At 39.0% G+C, this 23,365-nt stretch overlaps 1 protein-coding gene across 1 annotated transcript; it reads right to left on the bottom strand.

Annotated features, from left to right (window-relative positions):
• Positions 1–304: 304 nt before the first annotated feature.
• On the bottom strand, positions 305–23,099 carry LOC131971648 (uncharacterized). Its single transcript, XM_059333181.1, has 17 exons — positions 23,022–23,099; positions 20,132–20,236; positions 19,753–19,836; positions 19,570–19,616; positions 18,716–19,339; positions 17,728–18,354; positions 16,155–16,793; positions 15,065–15,793; positions 13,985–14,617; positions 9,996–10,733; positions 8,914–9,546; positions 7,918–8,571; positions 5,331–7,125; positions 4,173–4,349; positions 2,880–3,047; positions 2,132–2,178; positions 305–1,834 (listed from the first exon to the last, which is right to left on the bottom strand). The coding sequence occupies exons 2-17, from the start codon at positions 20,167–20,169 to the stop codon at positions 1,281–1,283; spliced, it is 8,187 nt and encodes a 2,728-aa protein (XP_059189164.1). The 5' UTR covers positions 20,170–20,236; positions 23,022–23,099; the 3' UTR covers positions 305–1,280.
• Between the last annotated feature and the right edge of the window lie 266 nt (positions 23,100–23,365).

The following is a 23,365-nucleotide window of genomic DNA, read 5'->3' as shown; positions in this document are numbered from 1 at the left end:
ATGCAGGCTGCTTATGCACCTTCATCAAAAAATCTAATTTAAAAAATGTCTAACGACCTCACTGCAGATCTTTCATACTGTTATTATACAGTGAATGTCAAGAAAAGTATTCTTTTTAAAAATAAAACTTGATTATAAGATTTTCAGTGTGTGTTCAGTACTTTTTGAACACATTTAACAATACCGTGATAATATTGATAACTGTGATAATTTTGGTCACAATAACTGACATGACATTTTCATATTGTTACATTAATAATATATATGTTCTATATTGGAATACAGTATCCACATACAGGTTAGCTTAGTTTAAATTCAAGCTTTATTTTTCTTTTTTTACTGGCAAAACATCCCTCTTACATACATGCATTAAATTAAAAAAAAACATTACATAATATGGCAGTAGTTCATGGTTCTCTACAGTCTGCATAGGTCTTCTATGACACTTTCTATTTTTATTACAATACAACCCATATTTACACATTCTAGCATGGAATACAGTGAATTGTATATTGAGCTTCAGTGGAACTACTCCAGCAAACAGAAAAAAGCATGTCTGTACCTTCTGCTGATTAGTTTAAGGAGATCCTTATATTTTCAATCGATTCAGTCAGATTACTACAGTCATAAACATTATGTGCATGAAAAACTAATCTCACAAAAACAATTTTCTGCAGAGGAGTCTGTTTGAATCTTCTCCTGAAACTGCAAATTACTAAATTAGTAAACATATTTGTAGAAAAAACAAGTGTTTCGGAAAGACTATCTGACAAATGAGAAACAGGTAAATTTTATATTTTAAAGTCTTACAAAATGTGTATTTGTCCTCTTCATCACATTACCTACTTAAGGTCCCCCTCTTTAAGTTGGTTATGTGCAAAAATGTCTGCATAGATACAAGCCAGTATAGTCAAAGTTTGCTATTACAGTGATTTCACATTCCTCTACTGAAGTGGGAGATATCTGTGCACTTCCCTACAATCTGTGATTCATTGGCGCCTGGAAAGCTAGATTAGGTGAGTCACCTCCACAGACGAGCAACTTTTCAGTACAGAGAGTGATAAGCACTTCAACATTGTATGTACATTTCAAAATTCACACTTGATAGACATGCTAAAAGATGCTAACTATGTTAATATGAAAAGTTAAACTATGAATGGATAAAGAAAAACTGTATGGAATCATAATGTTTCACATTACGGTACTGTAACGATGCTGCCAAGTTGATGCCAATCTGTTGAAATGTCCAGTGGATCATCAAGTGATCACGTCAGTATTTTTCACCATCTCAGAGGGGCTGAGTCAATCTCACACAAGGTCACAGAGCCCTTCTTAAACCAGAAGGCTGGGTAGAGGGGTTCAGTGAATTTGTCATGGAAGGTGTGTATGAGGCTCAGCTCTTCTGATCCGACACTATAATAAGTCAGGTAACCACCTTCGCAATCCAGGAACACTGCGATTTTTTGGGAAAGAGGCACTTTCTTATTATCAATTTCTTTGGATGTCTTCCCATGTATGGCCTTGTATCCACTCTTTGAGCAGAGCAAACTCCAGGACATCTCGTTGCATCCCAGACCACCTCTTCTGTCCCATGTTCTACCCACTGCTCTATACGCCACTGCAATGCCGACAGAGCCTTTCCACTCCACCTCCCAGTAGCAGAAGCCTTTCAGGCCCTCCTCACAAAACACCTGAGACCTCTTAAACCTTATATCATTTTCAGGTCGTGGCTGCTTCTCCTCCACTTTCTTTACAGTTTTCACTGTCCTGTTACCTTCAGACAGAACAAGTCTCTTGCTTGCTGTGTTTTCATCAAGCTTCAGATTTGCATCATCTGAAAGAGAAACAAAGCACTCATAATCCAGTGGGGGGGTTTGTGCAGGAAATCAAGATGAAATGTTAAGATAGGAAAAGATTAATACATTTGTGATTTTGAATTTATTTCAAAAGTTTGACCTATTTTATGAAGATAATGAGCATGTAACAATTTTCACATGGTAAGTGCATACATTATGCAAACCTATACTACCTGTACAATTCGGTGACCAGGGCATATTATTGGACACCTTCAAATATATGAGGCATTAGCTTAGTTTTTAAGGTTCTACTGAAGTTAATAATGAAAACTTACACTTCTTCAGGCCTGGCTTCAATCGATGCTCTCCACAATGTTCAAAACTGTAGAAAATAAAGATAGTGTTGTCATGAACAGAAAGTTTTACTTCAGTAGCATACTTTGAAAAGCCTTCTTGTGAATTTTACAAGTTAGCGCTAACAAGAATTACAGACTTGCAGTTTTTTGGCTCTGCCAACCAGCCAAGTTGCTTCTTCCATGCCTGTCCACACTGGATGCTTCGGCAAAGAAGCTACAAACTCTAAAACAGGATCCGGCCAAATGTCTCCCCTTCTCAGGAGTTAGGACATTGAATAATGAAACCGAAAAAATTAGTCATTATGAAATTGACCTTTTACCTTTGGATAAAAAATGTCATCATTGTATAGTTTTATCCTACTACACATTATATTATTTATTATTTATCATGATTAGCAAATTAATTCAGTTCATCCATGAGTCCAAGTTATGTCTGTGCCAAATTTGAAAAAACTCCCTCAAGAGTTCCTTAATGTGTTCGTACGATATCGTGTTCACCAGAATTGGACAGATATGAGGTCACAGTGACCTTGACCTTTGACCCCCAGATTTAATCGACAACCCAAAAACATAATGTCTCAGCCACAGCTACCAGCATGGAGACATAAAAAACAAACAGCTCTTTCAAAAAAGAAAATGAGGCTTGAATCCTGAGCCCCATTTACACTTGGTATTGACATGTGATCTGAATCTGGATAAATTATCTGGTTAGTGACATCTAAGTTACCAGAGGCTCATTTTTCGTTCTTCAGCAATATCATTGAGCATCCTCATCCCCTCGGGTCCTGGGTGATTGTAACTCAGGTCCAGATGTGTCAGTTTCAGGGAGGAGGCCTTTTTGAGAGCTTCCTGCAGGAAAGAGCAGCCTTCCTCTGTCACCTGACAACCTGACAAACTGATAACCACACACACACACACACACACACACACACACAAGGACATCTCAGATAAACAGTACATGACCATTGATTGTGTCCACATCATCGTACACTTGTTAAGGTTTCTTTGTTGCCAATTAAACTCAGAGTAGAGTTTCTTTCACCAGTGAGAGTTACATGGTAACATATCTTTAAGTAGTGTTGTTATGGTACCCTGCAGTTTATTGAAGGATTAGAAGGGTAATTTAATTGTTCTTGAAGTTATATGCTTATTTTGATCTAATTTGTTGATTTATTAATTTTCTGTAACTGCTTATCCGAGCTCAGGTCACTGGGGGCTGGAGCCTATCCCAGCTGACATTGGGTGAGAGGCGGGGTACACCCTGGACAGGTCTCCAGACTATCACAGGGCTGACATAGAGACAGACAATCTCTCATGCTAACAATTTAGAGTCACCAATCACACCTAAGCTGCATGTCTTTGGGCTGTTGGAGGAAGCCGGAGGACCCAGAGAAAAACCCAAACCCATGCTGGAACAGGGGGAACATGCAAACTCCACAAGAGCCCCAAACAGAGTTCAGACCCAGAACTCTATTGTTGTGAAGTTAGTGCTAACCACTGCACTAACGTGCTGCCCTAACTTTGATATGAATACAATCAATTAATTATCATTAAATGTACATACAAACTTGGGTCACATGATAAAAAAATACTTTACATTTAACAGCCAATTATTTTCCATGACCATATATAGATTTACAACATAAAACAGTTTGATAATTACATTTTTTTGTAGAAACAGGAAGTCCGAAAGAGCTGAACTGTGTACAGATTTTCATAAAACTGCGATTACAGCTCAAGTTTTTTTATTTAGTTAAATTGCAATGGGTTCATCTTCTAATAGTATGTTTTCCTTACCTACTTGTTTTTATTCTGTATTTGCAATTTTACTTCACCAAAACTTTTGCTCCACTGCTCAACTGTTTGTTTGTTTGTTTGTTTGTTTGTTTGTTTGTTTGTTTTAAAAACTCTGGAACAACTATACTTAAAACCACACCTAACAACCCCCATTCCTGTTAATTAATATGGTGGTTTCCTGTTGCTCACTATAAAATGTACAGTAAATATATTCCACACTTACTTGAGACGCCCCAGTTTGCAATTGAGATTCTGTAGTCCTTCAGCAAGCAACTGCACACCTGAATCCATCAGGTCATTATGACTCAGGTCCAGCTTTGTGAGATTACAGGATGCAGAGCTGAGGACTGAGGATGACAGACCTCTGCAGGATTCCCCAGAGAGCCCACACCAACTCAGCCTGTGAACATAAATACGTTTATAAAGTCATGATGTACAAAAGAACTGCAAAATAAAAAAACAGCTATTGACAAATTGTGAGTGTTTACGCAAATTAATTTTAAGGCCACTAACTGTTTTGATGAGTTAAATAAGGTTGTGTTTGCCAAAAGGCAGAAAGTGGTGAACAAGCAGAGGATAGAGAAAAAGGTATTTTGAATGGCAAGTTCAAGTTCAAAGCCCTGTCAAATGGGTCTGTCGACAAGAGAAGAGTTATTCGCAGTTACTGTAGATATATATAGAGTTATCCACAAAGTACATCTAGTCTTAAATATTTGTCCGCCAAGCACACAGCTAATGCAGACAGTCCTGTTAGCCCTGACACATCTGGCTTGTGGCAGGTGATAAACCTACCACATCCAACTACATTACTACACTTTTGAGTTAGACTTAAGAGCCATCACTGTATCAGAGATATACATAAAGTCTGAAGAATGCACAAGTAGTGGAGGTGTGTGCACGGACTATCATTCATTCATTCGATCCCAGCTCACATTGGGCGAGAGGCGGGGTACACCTTGGACAGTTCGCCAGTCCATCGTATAGGCCGACATATAGAGACAGACAGCCATTTATGCTCTCATTCACACCTACTGACAATTTAAAGTCACCAGTAAGCTGCATGTGTTTGGACAGTGGGAGGAAGTAAGAGGAACCGTAGAGAACCCACACTGAAACAAAGAAGAGCCCCAAGCCAGATTTGAACCCGCAATCCTTTTTGCTATGAGGCGTCACTGCTTTTGTTGTGAAAAATGTTCTTCATTCTCGTGCTGCTCCCTCTACATTGAAAACAACTTGAACATTGAGCTGCTTCACCTAGAAAACCCAACCTGACGTGTACAAGCATGAGCTGGTGCAGATAAAAAAGTGCAGATTTTTATCAGCTTCAGGTCACAAAATTATATTTGAAGGATCATTTATGAGAGCATTTGAAAATACTTACAATGCAGTTGTGGAGACTTTTACCACTGGCAACATCCCAAGAAGAACTTTCTCAGATTTCAGGTACTTTTTCAGATCGAACACATCAAGCTTCTCATCTGATGTCAGAAGTACAAAAGTCAGAGCAGACCACTGAGAGGCGGAGAAGTTTTCAAATGTGCTCGTGCCTGACTTCAGGAACTTCTTCACTTCTTTCACTAGAGAGTGGTCATTCAGCTCATTCAGACAGTGGAAAAGATTGCACTTTTTGTCAGCATCACTTTTCTCTTCCCTAATCTTTTCTTTGATGTACTCAATTGTTTCCTTGTTGCTGGTCTTCTTTTTGTTTTCTGTCTTCCCCAGCAGATGTTCCAGTAGATTCTGATTAGTTTCCAGAGAGAGGCCTAGCAGGAAGCGGAGAAACAGATCCCAGCCTCCAGTTTTGCTACCTAAAGCCTTGTCCACTGCTGTCTTGTAGAAGTCTGATGCATCTCCAACTGTTGAACTGGGCATGGAAAGCAGATTTTCACCTGTGTGATTGAATGTGTGAAACACATAGAAAGCTGCCAGGAACTCTTGAATGCTCAGATGGACAAAGCAGTAAAGTTTCTGTTGGTACAACCCACATTCTTCTCGTTTGATCTGAGTGAATAATCCTGAGAAGACTGCAGTTTCTTCGATGTCAACACCACAGTCTTTCAAGTGTTCTTCGGTGAAGAGTAGGTTTCCTTCCTCCAGCCCCTTAAAAGCCAGTTTCCCCAGACACATGACTGTCTCCTTGTTCTTTGTATCACAGCGTGAATCTGGCTCCGAACTCTCACCTGTCTCATCTACACGATACTTGATATTGGCTTGTCTGCATTGTAACAAAAGGAAGTGTATGTACATGTCAGTCAGAGTTTTGGGCATCCCCCTTTCTTCATTTCTGTTCACGAAGTCTTCCAGGACTACTGCAGTGATCCAACAGAAGACAGGGATGTGACACATGATGTAGAGGCTCCTTGATTCCTTGACATGTGACAAGATTTTCTCAGCCAAACCCTTATCGCTGAACCTCTTCCTGAAGTACTCATCCTTCTGCTCGTCATTAAATCCTCGCACCTCTGTAACCCGGTCAACTTTATCGGGAGGGATATCGTTGCATGCGGCAGGTCGAGAGGTGATCCAGATTTGAGCTTTAGAAAGCAGTTTTCCTTGGATGAGGTTTGTCAGCAGAACATTCACTGACGTTGGCTTTCTCACTTCGGTCCAGTCTTCACTTTGATTGAAGTCAAGTTCAAGGCGACATTCATCAAGACCATCCAGGACAATCAGGATGTTGTACTTGTCATAGTCCTTTATTTCTGATTCCTCCATTGCCGGACAAAACTGATGAATGAGTTCCTCCAAGCTGTGTTCCTTGTCTTTTCTCAAATTCAGCTCCCTGAAAGAGAGTGGGAGCATATAATATATGTCCCCGTGGGCCTTATCCTCAGCCCAGTCCAGCATGAACTTCTTTGTAGTGAAGGTCTTTCCGATGCCTGCCATCCCCATCGTCAGCACAGTTCTGATGGGTACATTTTCTCCAGATGGTTTGAAGATGTCATGGTATTTTATCAATGTTTCTTGTTCTGCTGGTTTGAACTTCGCCTCTTGAACTTGTCTGACCTCATGCTGATCATTGACTTCTCCCCTCTCTCCCTCTACGATGTAGAGATCTGTGTAGATCTCATTCAGAAGAGCAGAGGTTTTCTGCATATCGAGCCCCTCAGCCACATGTGTAAACTGCTCCTTCAGCTGAGATTTGAGTTCATGATGGCTTGCAACATCAGGCTTACCTGTAGTAAAATAAATTAGTGTTGTGATTAAATGGGTGGGGTAAAAGCTAGATATGTCCCTTTGTAATGATTGAACGTTATCCCTTTTTTTTTTTTAGGTGTATAGTATTTGTGGAAAGCAGAAGTATTGGGATTTTGGAGCTGAAGCGAACATGAACAAAGGGAGGCACCAAAGGCAAGACTGTTTGAAGTTTGAACTGTTTGTTTTGTCAGGTAAGGTAAAGTCAATCAAATTTCAATCCTTTCTTTACTGTACTCCACTGTTGCAGCACTGCTCTCCTTAACCACAGCCTACAGTGTTGACGTTTCTTTTGTGGGACAGCCAAGAAGTTAATATCGCACTGGTTGCCTTGACAGCCAGTGGGATTTTAATATTGGATTTTGGATCATTGCAGTAAATGGGCTCTGAGGCAAACAAACATTTATGATACTTACACATTTTGTTCAGCTAGATAATCTTCACAAATGAACGCTACTTGTTTTGTTGAACTGTAAATGCATTCGCCAGGAGTGAAAAGCTAATGCTAGGCTATAAACGAACCACAATCACTTATTATGACTACAGCCACACCAAGCTGACAAGGACTGTAAGGTCTGAGACAAAATGCGGTGTTCCAGATTTAGTTATCTGTAGCAGTTATACATCACTGTGTCAGATACAGTACATACTGTATATAACAGTATAACAGGTAAATAAGTATTTTGACCACTTTTGCTACCTTTCACTCTGATTAATCAATCTCAAACATGCTTAGGGTTGATTGTGGCCTTCATCCACACCCATTAGCTTACATCGTATTTGTGTTGTCCTGTCGACACGTGCATCATCAGGCAGCTTCTGTCGGGAGGTGATCCAGAGCCGGGCCGAAGGAAGCAGGGTTCCTCTGATGAAGTTTATCAGTAGCACATCCATTGAAGCTTCCTCTCTGACATCAGTCAAGGTGACTTCGTTGCCAAAGTCAAGAGTCGATTGATAAGCATCCAGTCCATCCAAGACAAACAAAACTTTGAATTGTTCAAGGTTAGAGATTATGAATTCATTAGTTTCGTCGAAGTATGGATTAAGAAGTCCCATCAGGCTGATTTTTTTCTCTCTCATTAAATTCAGCTTTGAGATCTTAAGTGGAAAAATAACATAATCTTCTTTGCCCCTGATCGATGACATATTGTAATTTTTAGCCCAGTCTTTTATGAATTGCTGCACATGGTAGGATTTTCCAATTCCAGTGTCTCCAGTAGTCAGCACAGTTCTGACCTTTTGTTCTTTTGTATCTTTGAAGACATCCGACACTGTAGTCACTGGCGTCACTTCACCACTTCCTTGTTTTCTCATGATGTGTTCTGTGTTTTTCTGATTGGGATGATTTATGTTTTCATCTTGAGGGGTTTCTTGATGAAATCTTTGTCTCAGGGCTGACGTCAGTTTCTGCCGCCGCTTCGAGGTCTCTGTATGAGCAGAACAATGTTATTGATGATGAAGTATAGTAGCAGCATGCTTCATGCATAAGTTATCTTAAAGTATTATAAAAGTGATGTTTTGTCTTAGTACAACACAGTGAAGAAGTACCAAAACATGAACGTATAGAAACCAAAATGAAAAACATATTTCATTTATTTTAAAGGATATTTGTTCCCAGTTAAATTAGGTTGAAATAACTTTAGAATAAACTGAAAAAGCTGCATATTATTCTATAATCAAAATAAAATTTCCCAATCTGACAGTGAGACTCCATACAGATCATAAGAATTATGAGCTGTTAAAATATGTTATTTGTTGTAGTTTCATACCTCGACATTCGGTCACTTTCTGAATATATTCAGGAGGAATTTTATCAACTCCTGAAGGTTGAGAGATGATCCAGAGACGAGCAGAGGGAAGTAACTTCCCTTTAATGAGGTTTGTTAGCAGCACATCCATCGAGGCCGACTTTTGCAGATCAGTCAGGTCCTCGTTATTTGCAAAATCCAGAGGAAGTTTACAATCTTCCAAGCCATCAAGGACGAAAACTACTTTACACTCGTCATAGTCTTCATACTTGGAGACTTTATTTTTTTCATCATTGAGGGAATGGTGAAGTAGGTCTGTCATGCTTAGGACTTCATCTTTTCTTGAATTCAGCTCGCTGAAATTAAATGACACCATAAAGTCTGTCTTTTTGTTGGATTGTCCTTTTGCCCAGTCCACCATGAACAACTTTGTTTGGAATGTTTTACCAATCCGGGGGACTCCCTTCATTAGCACTGTTCGCACTTTTTCCTGTGACTCAGGAAATATTGCATTAAAGGTTTGTGCTTTATCGTTTTCGCTTTTGCCATCCTGTATCTTATAGATTTCTGTGTCCATTTCATGTGTTTTGAGTTCCTCTTCATGCTGTTTGCGGATTCTACGTTTCAGGTCTGATGTGAGTTTCTGTTTGACATCTAAAAAAATGATAAAGAGCATAGAGAGAAAGGGATTGCAATTAGTTTAACACCTCTGCACACTATAATGGCAGTTATGTTGCACAAGAATAAAGAAATGTAAGTATATGTTTGCAGCGTGTTTTTAATAATTTGTTGAAAAACGTATTTATGTCAAAGCTAAAAATATGAGCTAATGTAGGGAAAGCCTACTAAGTTACATCTTGCTAGCTTTTACTATTTTTTCCAGGTAAGCTAAAGCCAATCAATTTCAATCTTTACTGTACTTTACTGTTGCAGCACTGCTGTCCTTAACCACAGCATGTTGACATATATTTGAAGGACAAGCCAGAAGTGCTGGTTTTCATTTCATGGTAGTTTTGACCACTTTTGCTACCTTTCATTATGATTAATCCATTTAAAACATGCTTAGGGTTGATTGTGGCCTTCATCCACACCCATTAGCTTACATCGTATTTGTGTTGTCCTGTCGACACGTGCATCATCAGGCAGCTTCTGTCGGGAGGTGATCCAGAGCCGGGCCGAAGGAAGCAGGGTTCCTCTGATGAGGTTTATCAGTAGCACATCCATTGAAGCTTCCTCTCTGACATCAGTCAAGGTGACTTCGTTGCCAAAGTCAAGAGTTGATTGATAAGCATCCAGTCCATCCAAGACAAACAAAACTTTGAATTGTTCAAAGTTAGAGATGATGAATTCATTTGTTTCGTTGAAGAAATTACTAAGAAGTCCCATCAGGCTGATTTTTTTCTCTTTCATCAAATTCAGCTTTGAGATGTTAAGTAGAAATCTAACTTCTTCTTCTTCATCTTTGCCCCTGAACATTCCGCTTACTTTATTTTTGATCCAAGATCCAAGACTTGAATTGTTATTATTTTCAGCCCAGTCTTTTATGAATTTCTGCACATGGTAGGATTTTCCAATTCCAGTGTCTCCAGTAGTCAGCACAGTTCTGACCTTTTGTTCTTTTGTATCTTTGAAGACATCCGACATTGAAGTCACTTGCGTCACTGATTTTGGAGCAGGACGTCTCGTTTTCTCGTCATCCTTAACTTCACCACTTCCTTGTTTTCTCATGATGTGTTCTGTGTCTTTCTGGTTGGGATGATTTAAGTTTTCAACTTGAGTCTTTTCTCTACGAAGTCTTTCTCTCAGGGCTGACGTCAGTTTCTGCCATCGCTTTGAGGTCTCTGTATGAACAGAACAAAGTTATTGATGTATCTTTATCAGTATCATAAAATTGTTTTAAAGGGGACATTAAGCTCATTCTCAGTTCTATACTTGTATTTTGCGATTCAATTGTAACATGTTTACATGCTTTAATGCTAATGTCTGGAACACAGAGTTTTAGCCCCTCCCATTTACTTTCATTCTATGCGGGCATAGGGATGAATAAAACACACATTTATGGTTGCCAAGCAAATTCACATCTATGCATCCTGTTCAACAGTGGTGAACTTTAACTGGTGAATTTGCTGCCTCAACCAGTAACAAAAACGTGTGTGGTTGACCCCAATTGGCTGTCAAATGGAGTTTAAACAAGCAACTGGTATCCGTGTTTGTCACATCCTGCACTGCCTACCTAACTGTGTTCACGTATGAGTGACCTTTAGGGAAGGGGAAAGCACACTGTCGTATATAGAGGAGATTTATTTATAACAGAAAACAAATCGAGATCATTGTGAAACAGAACAATCCGTGTATCATTTGTTCTTTCCATTTTCAATTAGCAATAAAAATCAAATAATGAAAAATTGACAGGTTATTTTGTTATTTGTTTTCTATTACAAAACTAAAAACTAAAAAAATGCTTGTTTTTTCATATTTCAATTTCAGGCTCAGATCAAAAATACGAAATGGAAAAACGGGCACCATGAATGAATTTGATTTGAATATTTAATTGGTCGGGTTTACGTGACGCGGTTGTTTGACTGCGGTCAAGTGAGCCATCACTCGCTTCTCCATAGTCAAACCAGCCATAACTATATAATGTAGTGCGCCCGTATTGTGATATTTATGGTGAATTCAGTGAGACTGCTCAGAGCGAGCTGACATGAAGGATAAACACCTTACTGTCATTCTTTCTCACTTTTTTCAGTATAAAACTCTTGCAGAGAGGAGATGAAGTATTAACTTTACATCAACACACCACGTGAAATAATTGTGTCGCGCCGAAAATGTACTTGTTGTGTCGACGTGCGGTTTTCAGTTTTCAGAATAAAGTGTTACACAACCAGGCCAAAAAACAGATAAATATGGAAATAAAATGAATTGCATGATATTCACCGAACTGTTCACTGTGGATTTTCTTTTTTAAATAAAACACCTTTGGCTATAGACTGTACAGTAAAATATTACATTATATTAAAATTCATAATAAAATGCAGTTGAATATTCACAGTACAGTAAATATTTTGACTGTGGATTTGAATATTTACTGTACAGTAAATATTTACTGTACAGTAAATATTCAAGAGCATTTTAAACTGATATTCCACAGTGAAACGTCCTGTAAGTTTGTGAGAATATACCTGAGGTCCTCTAGAATGTACCTGAAGTTGAATAAGTTACTGGAAACAGACAATTTAATTTTAATAACTTCTCAATATAATGTAATATTTTACTGTACAGTCTATATCCAAAGGCGCCATTTAAAAAAAAAAAAAAAAAAATCCACAGTGAACAGTTCTGTGAATATCATGCAATTAATCTTCTTTCCATATTTATTTGGTATTTGGGCCTTGTGGTGTAACACTTTATTCTGGAAACTGAAAACCGCACGTCGACACAACAAATACATTTTCGGCGCAATGCAATTTAATTATTTCACGTGGTGTGTTCATGTAACGTTAATACTTCATCTCCTCTCTGCTGGAGAGAGTTTTGTACTGAAAAAAGTGAGAAAGAATGACAGTAAGGTGTTTATCCTTCATGTCAGCGCGCTCTGAGCAGTTTCAATTAATTTACCGTAAATATCACAATACGGGCGCACTGCATTACATAGTGAAGGCTGGTTTGACTACGGAGAAGCGAATGACGGCTCACTTGACCGCAGTCAAACTTCCGGGTCACGTAAATCCGACCAATGAAATATTAAAATCAAATTAATCCCTGGTGCCAGTTTTTCCATTTCGTATTTTTGATCTGAGCCTAATATTGAAATTAGCCTGGGTATACCCATACTGCCTTGCGCGCTCGAATTTCATTTCGAACCTCCAGGCGGTCTGGCAACCAGGGAGGTTTCTTAGCCCTGTTTTAGGGATCCAATCACAGAGCGGGGAGGGACGGCAAGACGATGACGCGTACTTCTCTGCACTTGGAAGCTTGTAGTTTTGTAGTTTTCTTACGGATCCAACATGGCTGCAGCAGACGCAAAACTCTTTAGCTGTAGATGGTGTTTTAAATAGTTTAGAGTGAAAGTTGAAAGGCGAAAGCGGGGCTATTAGCGCCGCTAGCGGCTAATAGCCCCGCTACCGTAACGCCGGTGATCTCGCTACGAGCCGGGGGACAGCGGAGCCGCCGAGAGACCCACAGCAGCTTGTTTATTGCCCAGAAAATCAGTGGATGTGTGTGGCTGAATGACATGACGGGGGATAAGGCGTGAAAATAAATAATTTTGCAGAAAGCAAGAACTGGAGAAGCAAAGCAGCAAGCAACACTCTCTCACAGACACACACACAACAAACATCCATTTCTGTTGCACTACATACGTCATCTGGTATAACTGATACGATTGGCCAAGAGCTACCTACAGACGCTTTTGATAGACATTCTTAGCGCCCAATAAACGGCTCCGGAGGATCGTAAACCACACCTCCTCTACAGAGAAATGAATGGCTGGTTCCCAGACTAGATCTCATTTGAGATTAGTCTGGTGTTAGCCAGGCTATATTGAAATATGAAAAAACCAGCACTTTGTTTGTTTTTGTTTTATAATAAAAAAACAAATAACAAAATAACCGGTCAATTTTTCATTATTTGATTTTTGATTGCCAATTGAAAATGGAAAGAACGAATGATACACGGATTCAGAATGTAGCACAGTGGTCATTTGATCTAAATTATCTTGTTTTCTTAATAGTTAAGAGCCAAAATTGTAATTGAAAATAACTTTCGCTTAATCACACAGCCCTACTGGAAAGGCTAGAAAAATGACAGGTTGTCTTATATCTCAGCATGTTGGTTGGTAGGCACTCCCCATACCCAAATATGTTGCACAAACACTGATGAAATGAGTTTTTTTTCAACGTCCCCTTTAAACATCACCAGCTAAAACTATTTGTAGTAAAAAAAGTGGACAAGTCATATCAAAACACCAATGGGTTTTTAAAAGATAATGAAATATTTCCATAATAATGTAATTTGTCATAATTCAGCTCTTGCAGTATTTTCTGTTTGATGTATGAGCTGTAAAAATATGTTTTTTGTTGTAGTTTCATACCTCGACATTCGGTCACTTTCTGAATATATTCAGGAGAAATTTTATCAACTCCTGAAGGTTGAGAGATGATCCAGAGACGAGCAGAGGGAAGTAACTTCCCTTTAATGAGGTTTGTTAGCAGCACATCCATCGAGGCCGGCTTTTCTAGATCAGCCAGGTCCTCGTTATTTGTAAAATCCAGAGGAAGTTCACAATCTTCCAAGCCATCAAGGACGAAAACAACTTTACACTCGTCATAGTCTTCATACTTGGAGACTTTATGTTTTTCATCATTGAGGTAATTGTGAAGTAGGTCTGTCATGCTTAGGACTTCATCTTTTCTTGAATTCAGCTCGCTGAAATTAAATGACACCATAAAGTCTGTCTTTTTGTTGGATTGTCCTTTTGCCCAGTCCACCATGAACAACTTTGTTTGGAATGTTTTACCAATCCGAGGGACTCCCTTCATTAGCACTGTTCGCACTTTTTCCTGTGACTCAGGAAATATTGCATTAAAGGTTTGTGCTTTATCGTTTTCGCTATTGCCATCCTGTATCTTATAGATTTCGGTGTCCATTTCATGTGTTTTGAGTTCCTCTTCGTGCTGTTTGCGGATTCTACATTTCAGGTCTGATGTGAGTTTCTGTTTGACATCTAAAAAAATAATAAAGAGCATAGAGAGAAAGGGATTGCAATTAGTTTAACACCTCTGCACATTATAATGGCAGCTATGTTACACAAGAATAAAGAACTGTAAGTATGTTTGCAGCGTGTTTTCAATAATTTGTTGAAAAACGTATTTATGTCAAAGCTAAAAATATGAGCTAATGTAGGGAAAGCCTACTAAGTTACATCTTGCTAGCTTTTACTATTTTTTCCAGGTAAGCTAAAGCCAATCAATTTCAATCTTTACTGTACTTTACTGTTGCAGCACTGCTGTCCTTAACCACAGCATGTTGACATATATTTGAAGGACAAGCCAGAAGTGCTGGTTTTCATTTCATGGTAGTTTTGACCACTTTTGCTACCTTTCATTATGATTAATCCATTTAAAACATGCTTAGGGTTGATTGTGGCCTTCATCCACACCCATTAGCTTACATCGTATTTGTGTTGTCCTGTCGACACGTGCATCATCAGGCAGCTTCTGTCGGGAGGTGATCCAGAGCCGGGCCGAAGGAAGCAGGGTTCCTCTGATGAGGTTTATCAGTAGCACATCCATTGAAGCTTCCTCTCTGACATCAGTCAAGGTGACTTCGCTGCCAAAGTCAAGAGTCGATTGATAAGCATCCAGTCCATCCAAGACAAACAAAACTTTGAATTGTTCAAAGTTAGAGATGATGAATTCATTTGTTTCGTTGAAGAAATTATTAAGAAGTCCCATCAGGCTGATTTTTTTCTCTTCCATCAAATTCAGCTTTGAGATGTTAAGTAGAAATCTAACTTCTTCTTCTTCTTCGTTGCCCCAGATCATTCCGCTTACTTTATCCATCCACCCACCTGACTTGTCATTATTTTCAGCCCAGTCTTTTATGAATTTCTGCACATGGTAGGATTTTCCAATTCCAGTGTCTCCAGTAGTCAGCACAGTTCTGACCTTTTGTTCTTTTGTATCTTTGAAGACATCCGACACTGAAGTCACTGGCGTCACTGATTTTGCAGCAGGACGTCTCGTTTTCTCAACATCATTAATTTCACCACTTCCTTGTTTTCTCATGATGTGTTCTGTGTTTTTCTGATTGGGATGATCTATGTCTTTATCTTGAGGGGTTTCTTGACGATATCTTTGTCTCAGGGCTGACGTCAGTTTCTGCCGCCGCTTCGAGGTCTCTGTATGAGCAGAACAATGTTATTGATGATGAAGTATAGTAGCAGCATGCTTCATGCATAAGTTATCTTAAAGTATTATAAAAGTAATGTTTTGAACTTAGCCTTCTAAAAGTATTTATAGTACAACACATTGAAGAAGTACTTAAACAAAAACCAAAAAAAATTAACGTAAAAACATTTTTATTTTATTTTAAAGATATTTGTTTCCAATTAAATTAAGTTGAAATAACTTTAGAATAAACTGAAAAAGTTGCATATTATCCTATAATCAAAATAAAGTGTCCCAATCTGACAGTGAGACTCCATACAGATCATACGGAGTATGAGCTGTAAAAATATGTTATTTGTTGTAGTTTCATACCTCGACATTCTGTCACTTTCTGAATATATTCAGGAGGAATTTTATCAACTCCTGAAGGTTGAGAGATTATCCAGAGACGAGCAGAGGGAAGTAACTTCCCTTTAATGAGGTTTGTTAGCAGCACATCCATCGAGGCCGGCTCTTCTAGATCAGTCAGGTCCTTGTTCTTTGCAAAATCCAAAGGAAGTTCACAATCTTCCAAGCCATCAAGGACGAAAACTACTTTACACTCATCATAGTTGTTGTATTTGGAGACTTTGTGTTTTTCATCATTGAGGTAATGGTGAAGTAGGTCTGCCATGCTTAGGACTTTATCTTTTCTTGAATTCAGCTCGCTGAAATTAAATGACACCATGAAGTCTGTCTTTTTGTTGGATTTTTCTTTCGCCCAGTCCACCATGAACAACTTTGTTTGGAATGTTTTGCCAATCCGAGGGACTCCCTTCATTAGCACTGTTCGCACTTCTTCCTGTGACTCAGGAAATAGTGCATCAAAGGTTTGTGCTTTCTCGTTTTCGCTTTTGCCATCCTGTATGTCATAGATTTCCGTGTCCGTTTCATGTGCTCTGAGTTCCTCTTCGTTCTGACTGTAGATTCTATGTTTCAGGGCTGATGTGAGTTTCTTTTCAACATCTTTGTCTAAAAAAACGACATGAAAGGAATTGCAATTAGCACATCTCTACACACTATAATGGAAGCTATAAATTGCATGAGAATAGAGAAATGTAAGTATTTGTTTGCAATAGGTTTTCAATAATTAGTTAAAAATATTTATGTCAAAGCTAAAAATATGAGCTAATGTAGGGAAAGCCTACTAAGTTACATCTTGCTAGCTTTTACTATTAGGATTATTAAAATCGACACTTAGCGTAGCAGCATAACATTGTTCATGAGGATCAAAATCGGGGGTTAATACTAACATATTTTAATGGATTTTGGTCAGGTAAGCTAAAGCCAATCACATTTCAGTCTTTACTGTACTTTACTGTTGCAGCACTGCTGTCCTTAACCACAGCGTATTGACATATATTTGAAGGACAACCCAGAAGAGCTGGTTTCCTCAACAAAAACTCAGTGGGATTTTTTTATTGGATTTCTGTTTGGATTTTGGACTGTTGCGGAAAATAAGATATCTGACAAACACATGTTTATGATACTTACACATTCTGTTCAGCAAGATAATCTTCACAAATTAACACCAGATTATAATTTTTAAAGCATAAAGGGAATCGCCAGGAGTGAAAAGCTAATGCTATGCTATAAACAAACTAGACCACCGTCACTGTCACACCAAGCTGACAAGACAGTAAGGTCTGCGCCAAAATACGGTGTTCCAGATTAAGTTATCTGTAGAAGTTATATCACTGTGTCAGATACAGTGCATACTATATATAACAGTATAACAGGTAAATAAGTATTGAACTCTGTAGAGACAGATACTCAGTGTTAAAGGACTTGGATCAGTTTTCATTTCATGGTAGTTTTGACCACTTTTGCTACCTTTCATTCTGATTAATCCATTTCAAACATGCTTAGGGTTGATTGTGGACTTCATCCACACCCATTATCTTACATCGTATTTGTGTTGTCCTGTCGACACGTGCATCATCAGGCAGCTTCTGTCGGGAGGTGATCCAGAGCCGGGCCGAAGGAAGCAGGGTTCCTCTGATGAGGTTTATCAGTAGCACATCCATTGAAGCTTCCTCTCTGACATCAGTCAAGGTGACTTCGTTGCCAAAGTCAAGAGTCGATTGATAAGCATCCAGTCCATCCAAGACAAACAAAACTTTGAATTGTTCAAAGTTAGAGATGATGAATTCATTTGTTTCGTTGAAGAAATTATTAAGAAGTCCCATCAGGCTGATTTTTTTCTCTTCCATCAAATTCAGCTTTGAGATCTCAAGTGGAAAAATAACATAATCTTCTTTTTTAGCCCAGTCTTTTATGAATTGCTGCACATGGTAGGATTTTCCAATTCCAGTGTCTCCAGTAGTCAGCACAGTTCTGACCTTTTGTTCTTTTGTATCTTTGAAGACATCCGACACTGAAGTCACTGGCGTCCCTTCACCACTTCCTTGTTTTATCATGATGTGTTCTGTGTTTTTCTGATTGGGATGATCTATGTCTTTATCTTGAGGGGTTTCTAGAAGAAATCTTTGTCTCAGGGCTGACGTCAGTTTCTGCCGCCGCTTCGAAGTCTCTGTATGAGCAGAACAATGTTATTGATGATGAAGTATAGTAGCAGCATGCTTCATGCATAAGTTATCTTAAAGTATTATAAAAGTGATGGTTTGAACTTAGCCTTCTAAAAGTATTTATAGTACAACACATTGAAGAAGTACCAAAACATAAACAAAAAAATTAATGAAAAACATTTTTTAATTTATTTTAAAGGATATTTGTTCCCAATTAAATTAGGGTTGAAATAACTTTAGAATAAACTGAAAAAGTTGCATATTACCCTATGATCAAAATAAAATTTCCCAATCTGACAGTGAGACTCCATATAGATCATACAGAGTATGAGCTGTAAAAATATGTTATTTGTTGTAGTTTCATACCTCGACATTCGGTCACTTTCTGAATATATTCAGGAGGAATTTTATCAACTCCTGAAGGTCGAGAGATGATCCAGAGACGAGCAGAGGGAAGTAACTTCCCTTTAATGAGGTTTGTTAGCAGCACATCCATCGAGGCCGACTTTTGCAGATCAGCCAGGTCCTTGTTCTTTGCAAAATCCAAAGGAAGTTTACAATCTTCCAAGCCATCAAGGACGAAAAGTCCTTTACACTCGTTCTTGGAGACTTTGTGTTTTTCATCATTGAGGGAATGGCGAAGGAGGTCTGTCATGCTTAGGACTTCATCTTTTCTTGAATTCAGCTCGCTGAAATTAAATGACACCATGAAATCTGTCTTTTTGTTGGATTGTCCTTTTGCCCAGTCCACCATGAACAACTTTGTTTGGAATGTTTTACCAATCCGAGGGACTCCCTTCATTAGCACTGTTCGTACTTTCTTTCTTTTTTTCTTGGCAAATAATGCATCAAAGGTTTGTGCTTTAGCGTTTTCGCTTTTGCCATCCTGTATCTCATAGATTTCTGTGTCAGTTTCATGTGTTCTGAGTTCCTCTTCGTGCTGACTGCAGATTCTACTTTTCAGATCTGGTGTGAGTTTGCGTTTGACATCTTTTGACAGTAGAGAGAGAAGAAGAATGCAGTGATTGCAATTAGTTTGACACTGCTAAACAATACAGTGGCAGCTATAAAACACAGTGTAACATAATGCATTTTGTTGAACCTTATAACAGTTAAAGTCAAGGGGAAATGTATGAATTTCAAAATCTTGCATTTAATTTGAATTAATTAGTTTAAAAAGGGCTCAGGCTGTGAGTCTGTGTAATTTATTGTTTGTTTACCTTTGCTGAGGTTTCGGCCATCCTGTTCAGTTACCATGGAAGCATTTCTTGGATAAGAAAGATACATTTACTGTAAGATGAATATACTTATGTTGCTGTGAAATGTATCTCTCAGGCTTCACAGCTCTACTCCATCATTTCCTCAAATTGTTACTAAAAGTGTACATATATTGTTTTTCCTACCTTTGCTCAGAGAGGAAGTCCAACGGATCATCCTGGGGTTTGTTGCGTTGTGCAGAGGGGGCTTGTCGTTTTTGCTCAAGTGGGCTTCAACACAGATTAATTTCAGTGAACAGGATTGAACACAAATAACAATTGACAAACACTGAGCCTTTTAACATATCTAACATTATTGTTGGGCCTCAGAGGGGAATATACAGTCTTGGCTGGTCCTTAAATAGACTTTAAAACAAGATTCTTTTTTTTTTTTTTACATTGTCAAACTATAACACGTTTACCATCTTTTAAAGTTATTTAAGAGCTTCAACATGGCTTTACAGTTTATTTTCACCTAGTTCCTGAACCTCTGTATAAAAACACAAACATAACCAAAAGGTCTTACTTTGGTTCTTCTTTACTGGCGGTGGGAGGATCCCTCATGGACTTGTCACTTTTCAAGGACACATTGCTTGGTGCAGGAGAGATTGATTTTTCTGGCTCAAACGGGCTTGGACACAAAGAACAATTAACAAACATTGAGACTTTTAACATCTTTTACAAGACATAATTCACATCGCTCTGCTAGACGGATTTAAATTCAACTAAAAACTGTCTGACTTGAAACACTAACTTATCCCCAGGTGCTGGAACGGACATGCTAAAGTCCAAGGCTAGAAAATCTGGTGGAGAAAAGGTTGAATCACAGTACAGCCAAAGCTGAGGCTAACAGACTTTCACTGTCGTAGCAACACACAGAAGGCTACAGAAAACATGGTGGAGGAGGGGGCCTGGGAAGGAGGGCAGCCTGAGGATGCGGAGACTAGTGCGGTGCTGGCAGCCTTGAACGCCATGAGAACAGAGTTTTTGGTCAGATCCGATGGAGTTATGACAGCAATAGAAAGTATGAGAAAGGTGTGAGGTGAGACCCCTCAAGTGTTCATCAACAAACTCCAAGAAGAGGCTAATAGTAAAAGTATAAAACATGAAAAGGGTGGAACATGTGAATATGCACAACACTATTAAACAATCTGATCTGAGGCTTCAGTACTAAAAACTACGGTCTGCAAAATACCGATGTCCTGAACTTGTCAAATGTTTTGAAAATAAGTGACTGTATAATTATGAGTTTATCTAAAGGGGCACACATTTTTTTTAAATGCAGGTAATATGATTAATAGTGGATATATACTGCTTACAGATGAAGGTGATGTGTGTAACTGATGGAACAGAACTAATGTAGGCTAAATGATGATGTGATGACAGGAATAAACAGATTATACATTGTTTGCCTTGTCTCGCATTACAATCAGGGTATTTTGCATGTTTGCACGTGAAGCTGAGCCTGCAAAATATTGAAGATATAGGTTAATATAAAAGAGATTCAGTATTTTAGACATGGAGGGGGAAATGTCCAAACTGGTTATTAGTGATAGAACAAAGAGTAAATCTTAACTCAATCTAATGGAATTGCAGAGGTCTAACTTAATCTAATGGACCTGCAGAGGTCTACAAAAGCTAAAGAAAATAAAACAAGTCATGAATAAAATAAAATAAATGGATTCAAAAATTGTATTTCTACAAGAAACCCATCTATTAGAGGAGGACATCATAAAAATTAGCAAAAGATGGCAAGGTAGTGTATTCATATCATCCTTCTCGTCCAGAGCTGGAGGATTTATGATGCTTATACACAACACAGTCCCATTTCAGGTGAAAAAATTTAATTAAGGATAGAATGGGAAGATATTTAATAATTCAAGGTTCTATGCTATCAGAAAATATAAACTTAATTAACTTATATGGACCCAATATAGATAATCATAACTTCTTTGTAGATCTATTTGTTTGGATCCTAGTCTGTCCGGTAATCTCCCTTCTGTTTTCCCCCATCCTTTTTCCCTTATGTGTTCCTGTCGGTGTCTGTGGGTGTGCCTCTGTGTGTGTGTGTGTGTGTGTGTGTGTGTGTGTGTGTGTGTGTGTGTGCCTGTGTGTGTGTGTGTGTGTGTGTGTGTGTGTGTGTGTGTGTGGTCCTCCTCCTCAGTGGGCCAGTCCCTGCCTCAGCTCATCAAGAGCACCTGAGCCTGGCACTCAGCTGTCTCCACTCATCTCATAACCTGCATACTTAAACCCTGTGGCTCCTTGGTGGAGCCACTTCGTTCTACGTCGTTCGTTGTAAGTAATACTCCAGCCACTCTTGATGACAAATTTGTCAGTTGTTTTGATGCGTGTTTCTAACCGTCTTTTTTCGAACTGTTTTTCTTGCCCATTCAGGACCCCCCGTTGTCCCTGGCTCGTTTTGGTTTCCTGCCTTTGTGGCAGTGTTTTTGTTATATTTACCTCATATTTAATGAATTTGTTTTTTGTACTAGACTTGTCTGTGTCCTGCATTTGGTTCCAGTTCTCTACCGAATCTTAACAGATCAAACTGGCCAACATGGACTCAGCGGACAAAGAGAATCTCTGTCAGGCTCTCGCGGCTCAGGGAGTCCTCGTGGGGCAACACGAACAAACACTAAGGGATGTTCTTGATAACCTAAACGTTCTCTCCCATCATATGTCAGATCAGTCAACAAGTGTCTCAGGCCATTAACGAATGTGTCTCCATAGCTCCCGAAGTCCAAATTCCCAACACCTGCCACGCCGTTGCTGCCACTCTGTGAACCGTCTATTCCCTCGCCAGAACGTTTCGCTGGCACTCCGGGTAAGTGCCGCGCCTTCCTTATACAGTTCGTTAGTTTTCGAACTACAGACACGCACATTTGTTTCAGATCGTTCCAAAATTGCCTTTATTACTGGTATCCTCATGGGGGACGCCCTAGCCTGGGCATCCGCCGTGTGGGAGACTCAGTCTCCTCTCTGCTCCCAGTGTTTCGCTTTTGCCGCGGAGATGAAGAAAGTATTTGATAATGCTATTGGCAGCAGAGACATGACTCAGCGTCTCCTGGCTATTCGCCAGGGCACCCGTAGCGTAGCGGCATACTCTAGCGGGGCTTATTGGATGTAGTCAGAGACGAGATAACCTTTTGTGATTACCCAGCATTCTAGGCTTTAATATCACTATCCATAAGCCTAGATAAATGGCTCCGTGAACGCCTTGCAAGTTGGTCTGCGGCTTCATGTCGTGGAGTTCGAGAGATTGATCTTTCTGGTTTAAACAGGCTTTTAACACAAAGAACAATTAAAAATTGAGATTACAAACATTTTTCACATTATTTTTGAGCATCAAGCTGGGGCACACAGTTTAGTTTTGTGTTTACAGAATCTCTTTGTATGTGAGCACCAACATGTCTTACCCTGGTAGATCTCCATCACTGAAGTTGAGAACATCACCTTTGGACCGGTCACTTTTCACAGAAAAATTGCTGGATGCAGAAGAGAATGCTCTGTCCCTAGAAAATTAACATTATTTACTAGCTTCAAGCAAGTACTTACAGATTTTTTTTCAGAATGTCTGTATGTGAGCACCAACATAACCAACATGTCTTACCCTGGTTTTACGACATCACTGAAGCTGGGACCATCACCTTTGGACCAGTAACTTTTCACAGAAACATTGCTGGATGCAGAAGAGAATGCTCTGTCCCTAGAAGATTAACATTATTTTCTAGCTTCAAGCAAGAGCTGAAATATTATTTTT

This window comes from Centropristis striata, chromosome 5 (assembly GCF_030273125.1).
Source record: "Centropristis striata isolate RG_2023a ecotype Rhode Island chromosome 5, C.striata_1.0, whole genome shotgun sequence".
In the NCBI taxonomy this organism is placed as follows: Eukaryota; Metazoa; Chordata; class Actinopteri; order Perciformes; family Serranidae; genus Centropristis; species Centropristis striata.
This window is presented reverse-complemented; position numbering and strand designations above follow the sequence as displayed.

Excerpts from the sequence above, each read along its gene's own strand:
- LOC131971648 (XM_059333181.1), bottom strand. The coding sequence starts at position 20,169 with ATGAGGGATCCTCCCACCGCCAGTAAAGAAGAACCAAA. Across the intron at positions 14,618-15,064 it reads CAGGACAACACAAATACGAT|ATGTCAAACAGAAACTCACA; the intron begins GTAAGCTAATGG and ends TTATTTTTTTAG. Across the intron at positions 2,179-2,879 it reads GAACGAAAAATGAGCCTCTG|TTTTGAACATTGTGGAGAGC; the intron begins GTAACTTAGATG and ends TATTTTCTACAG.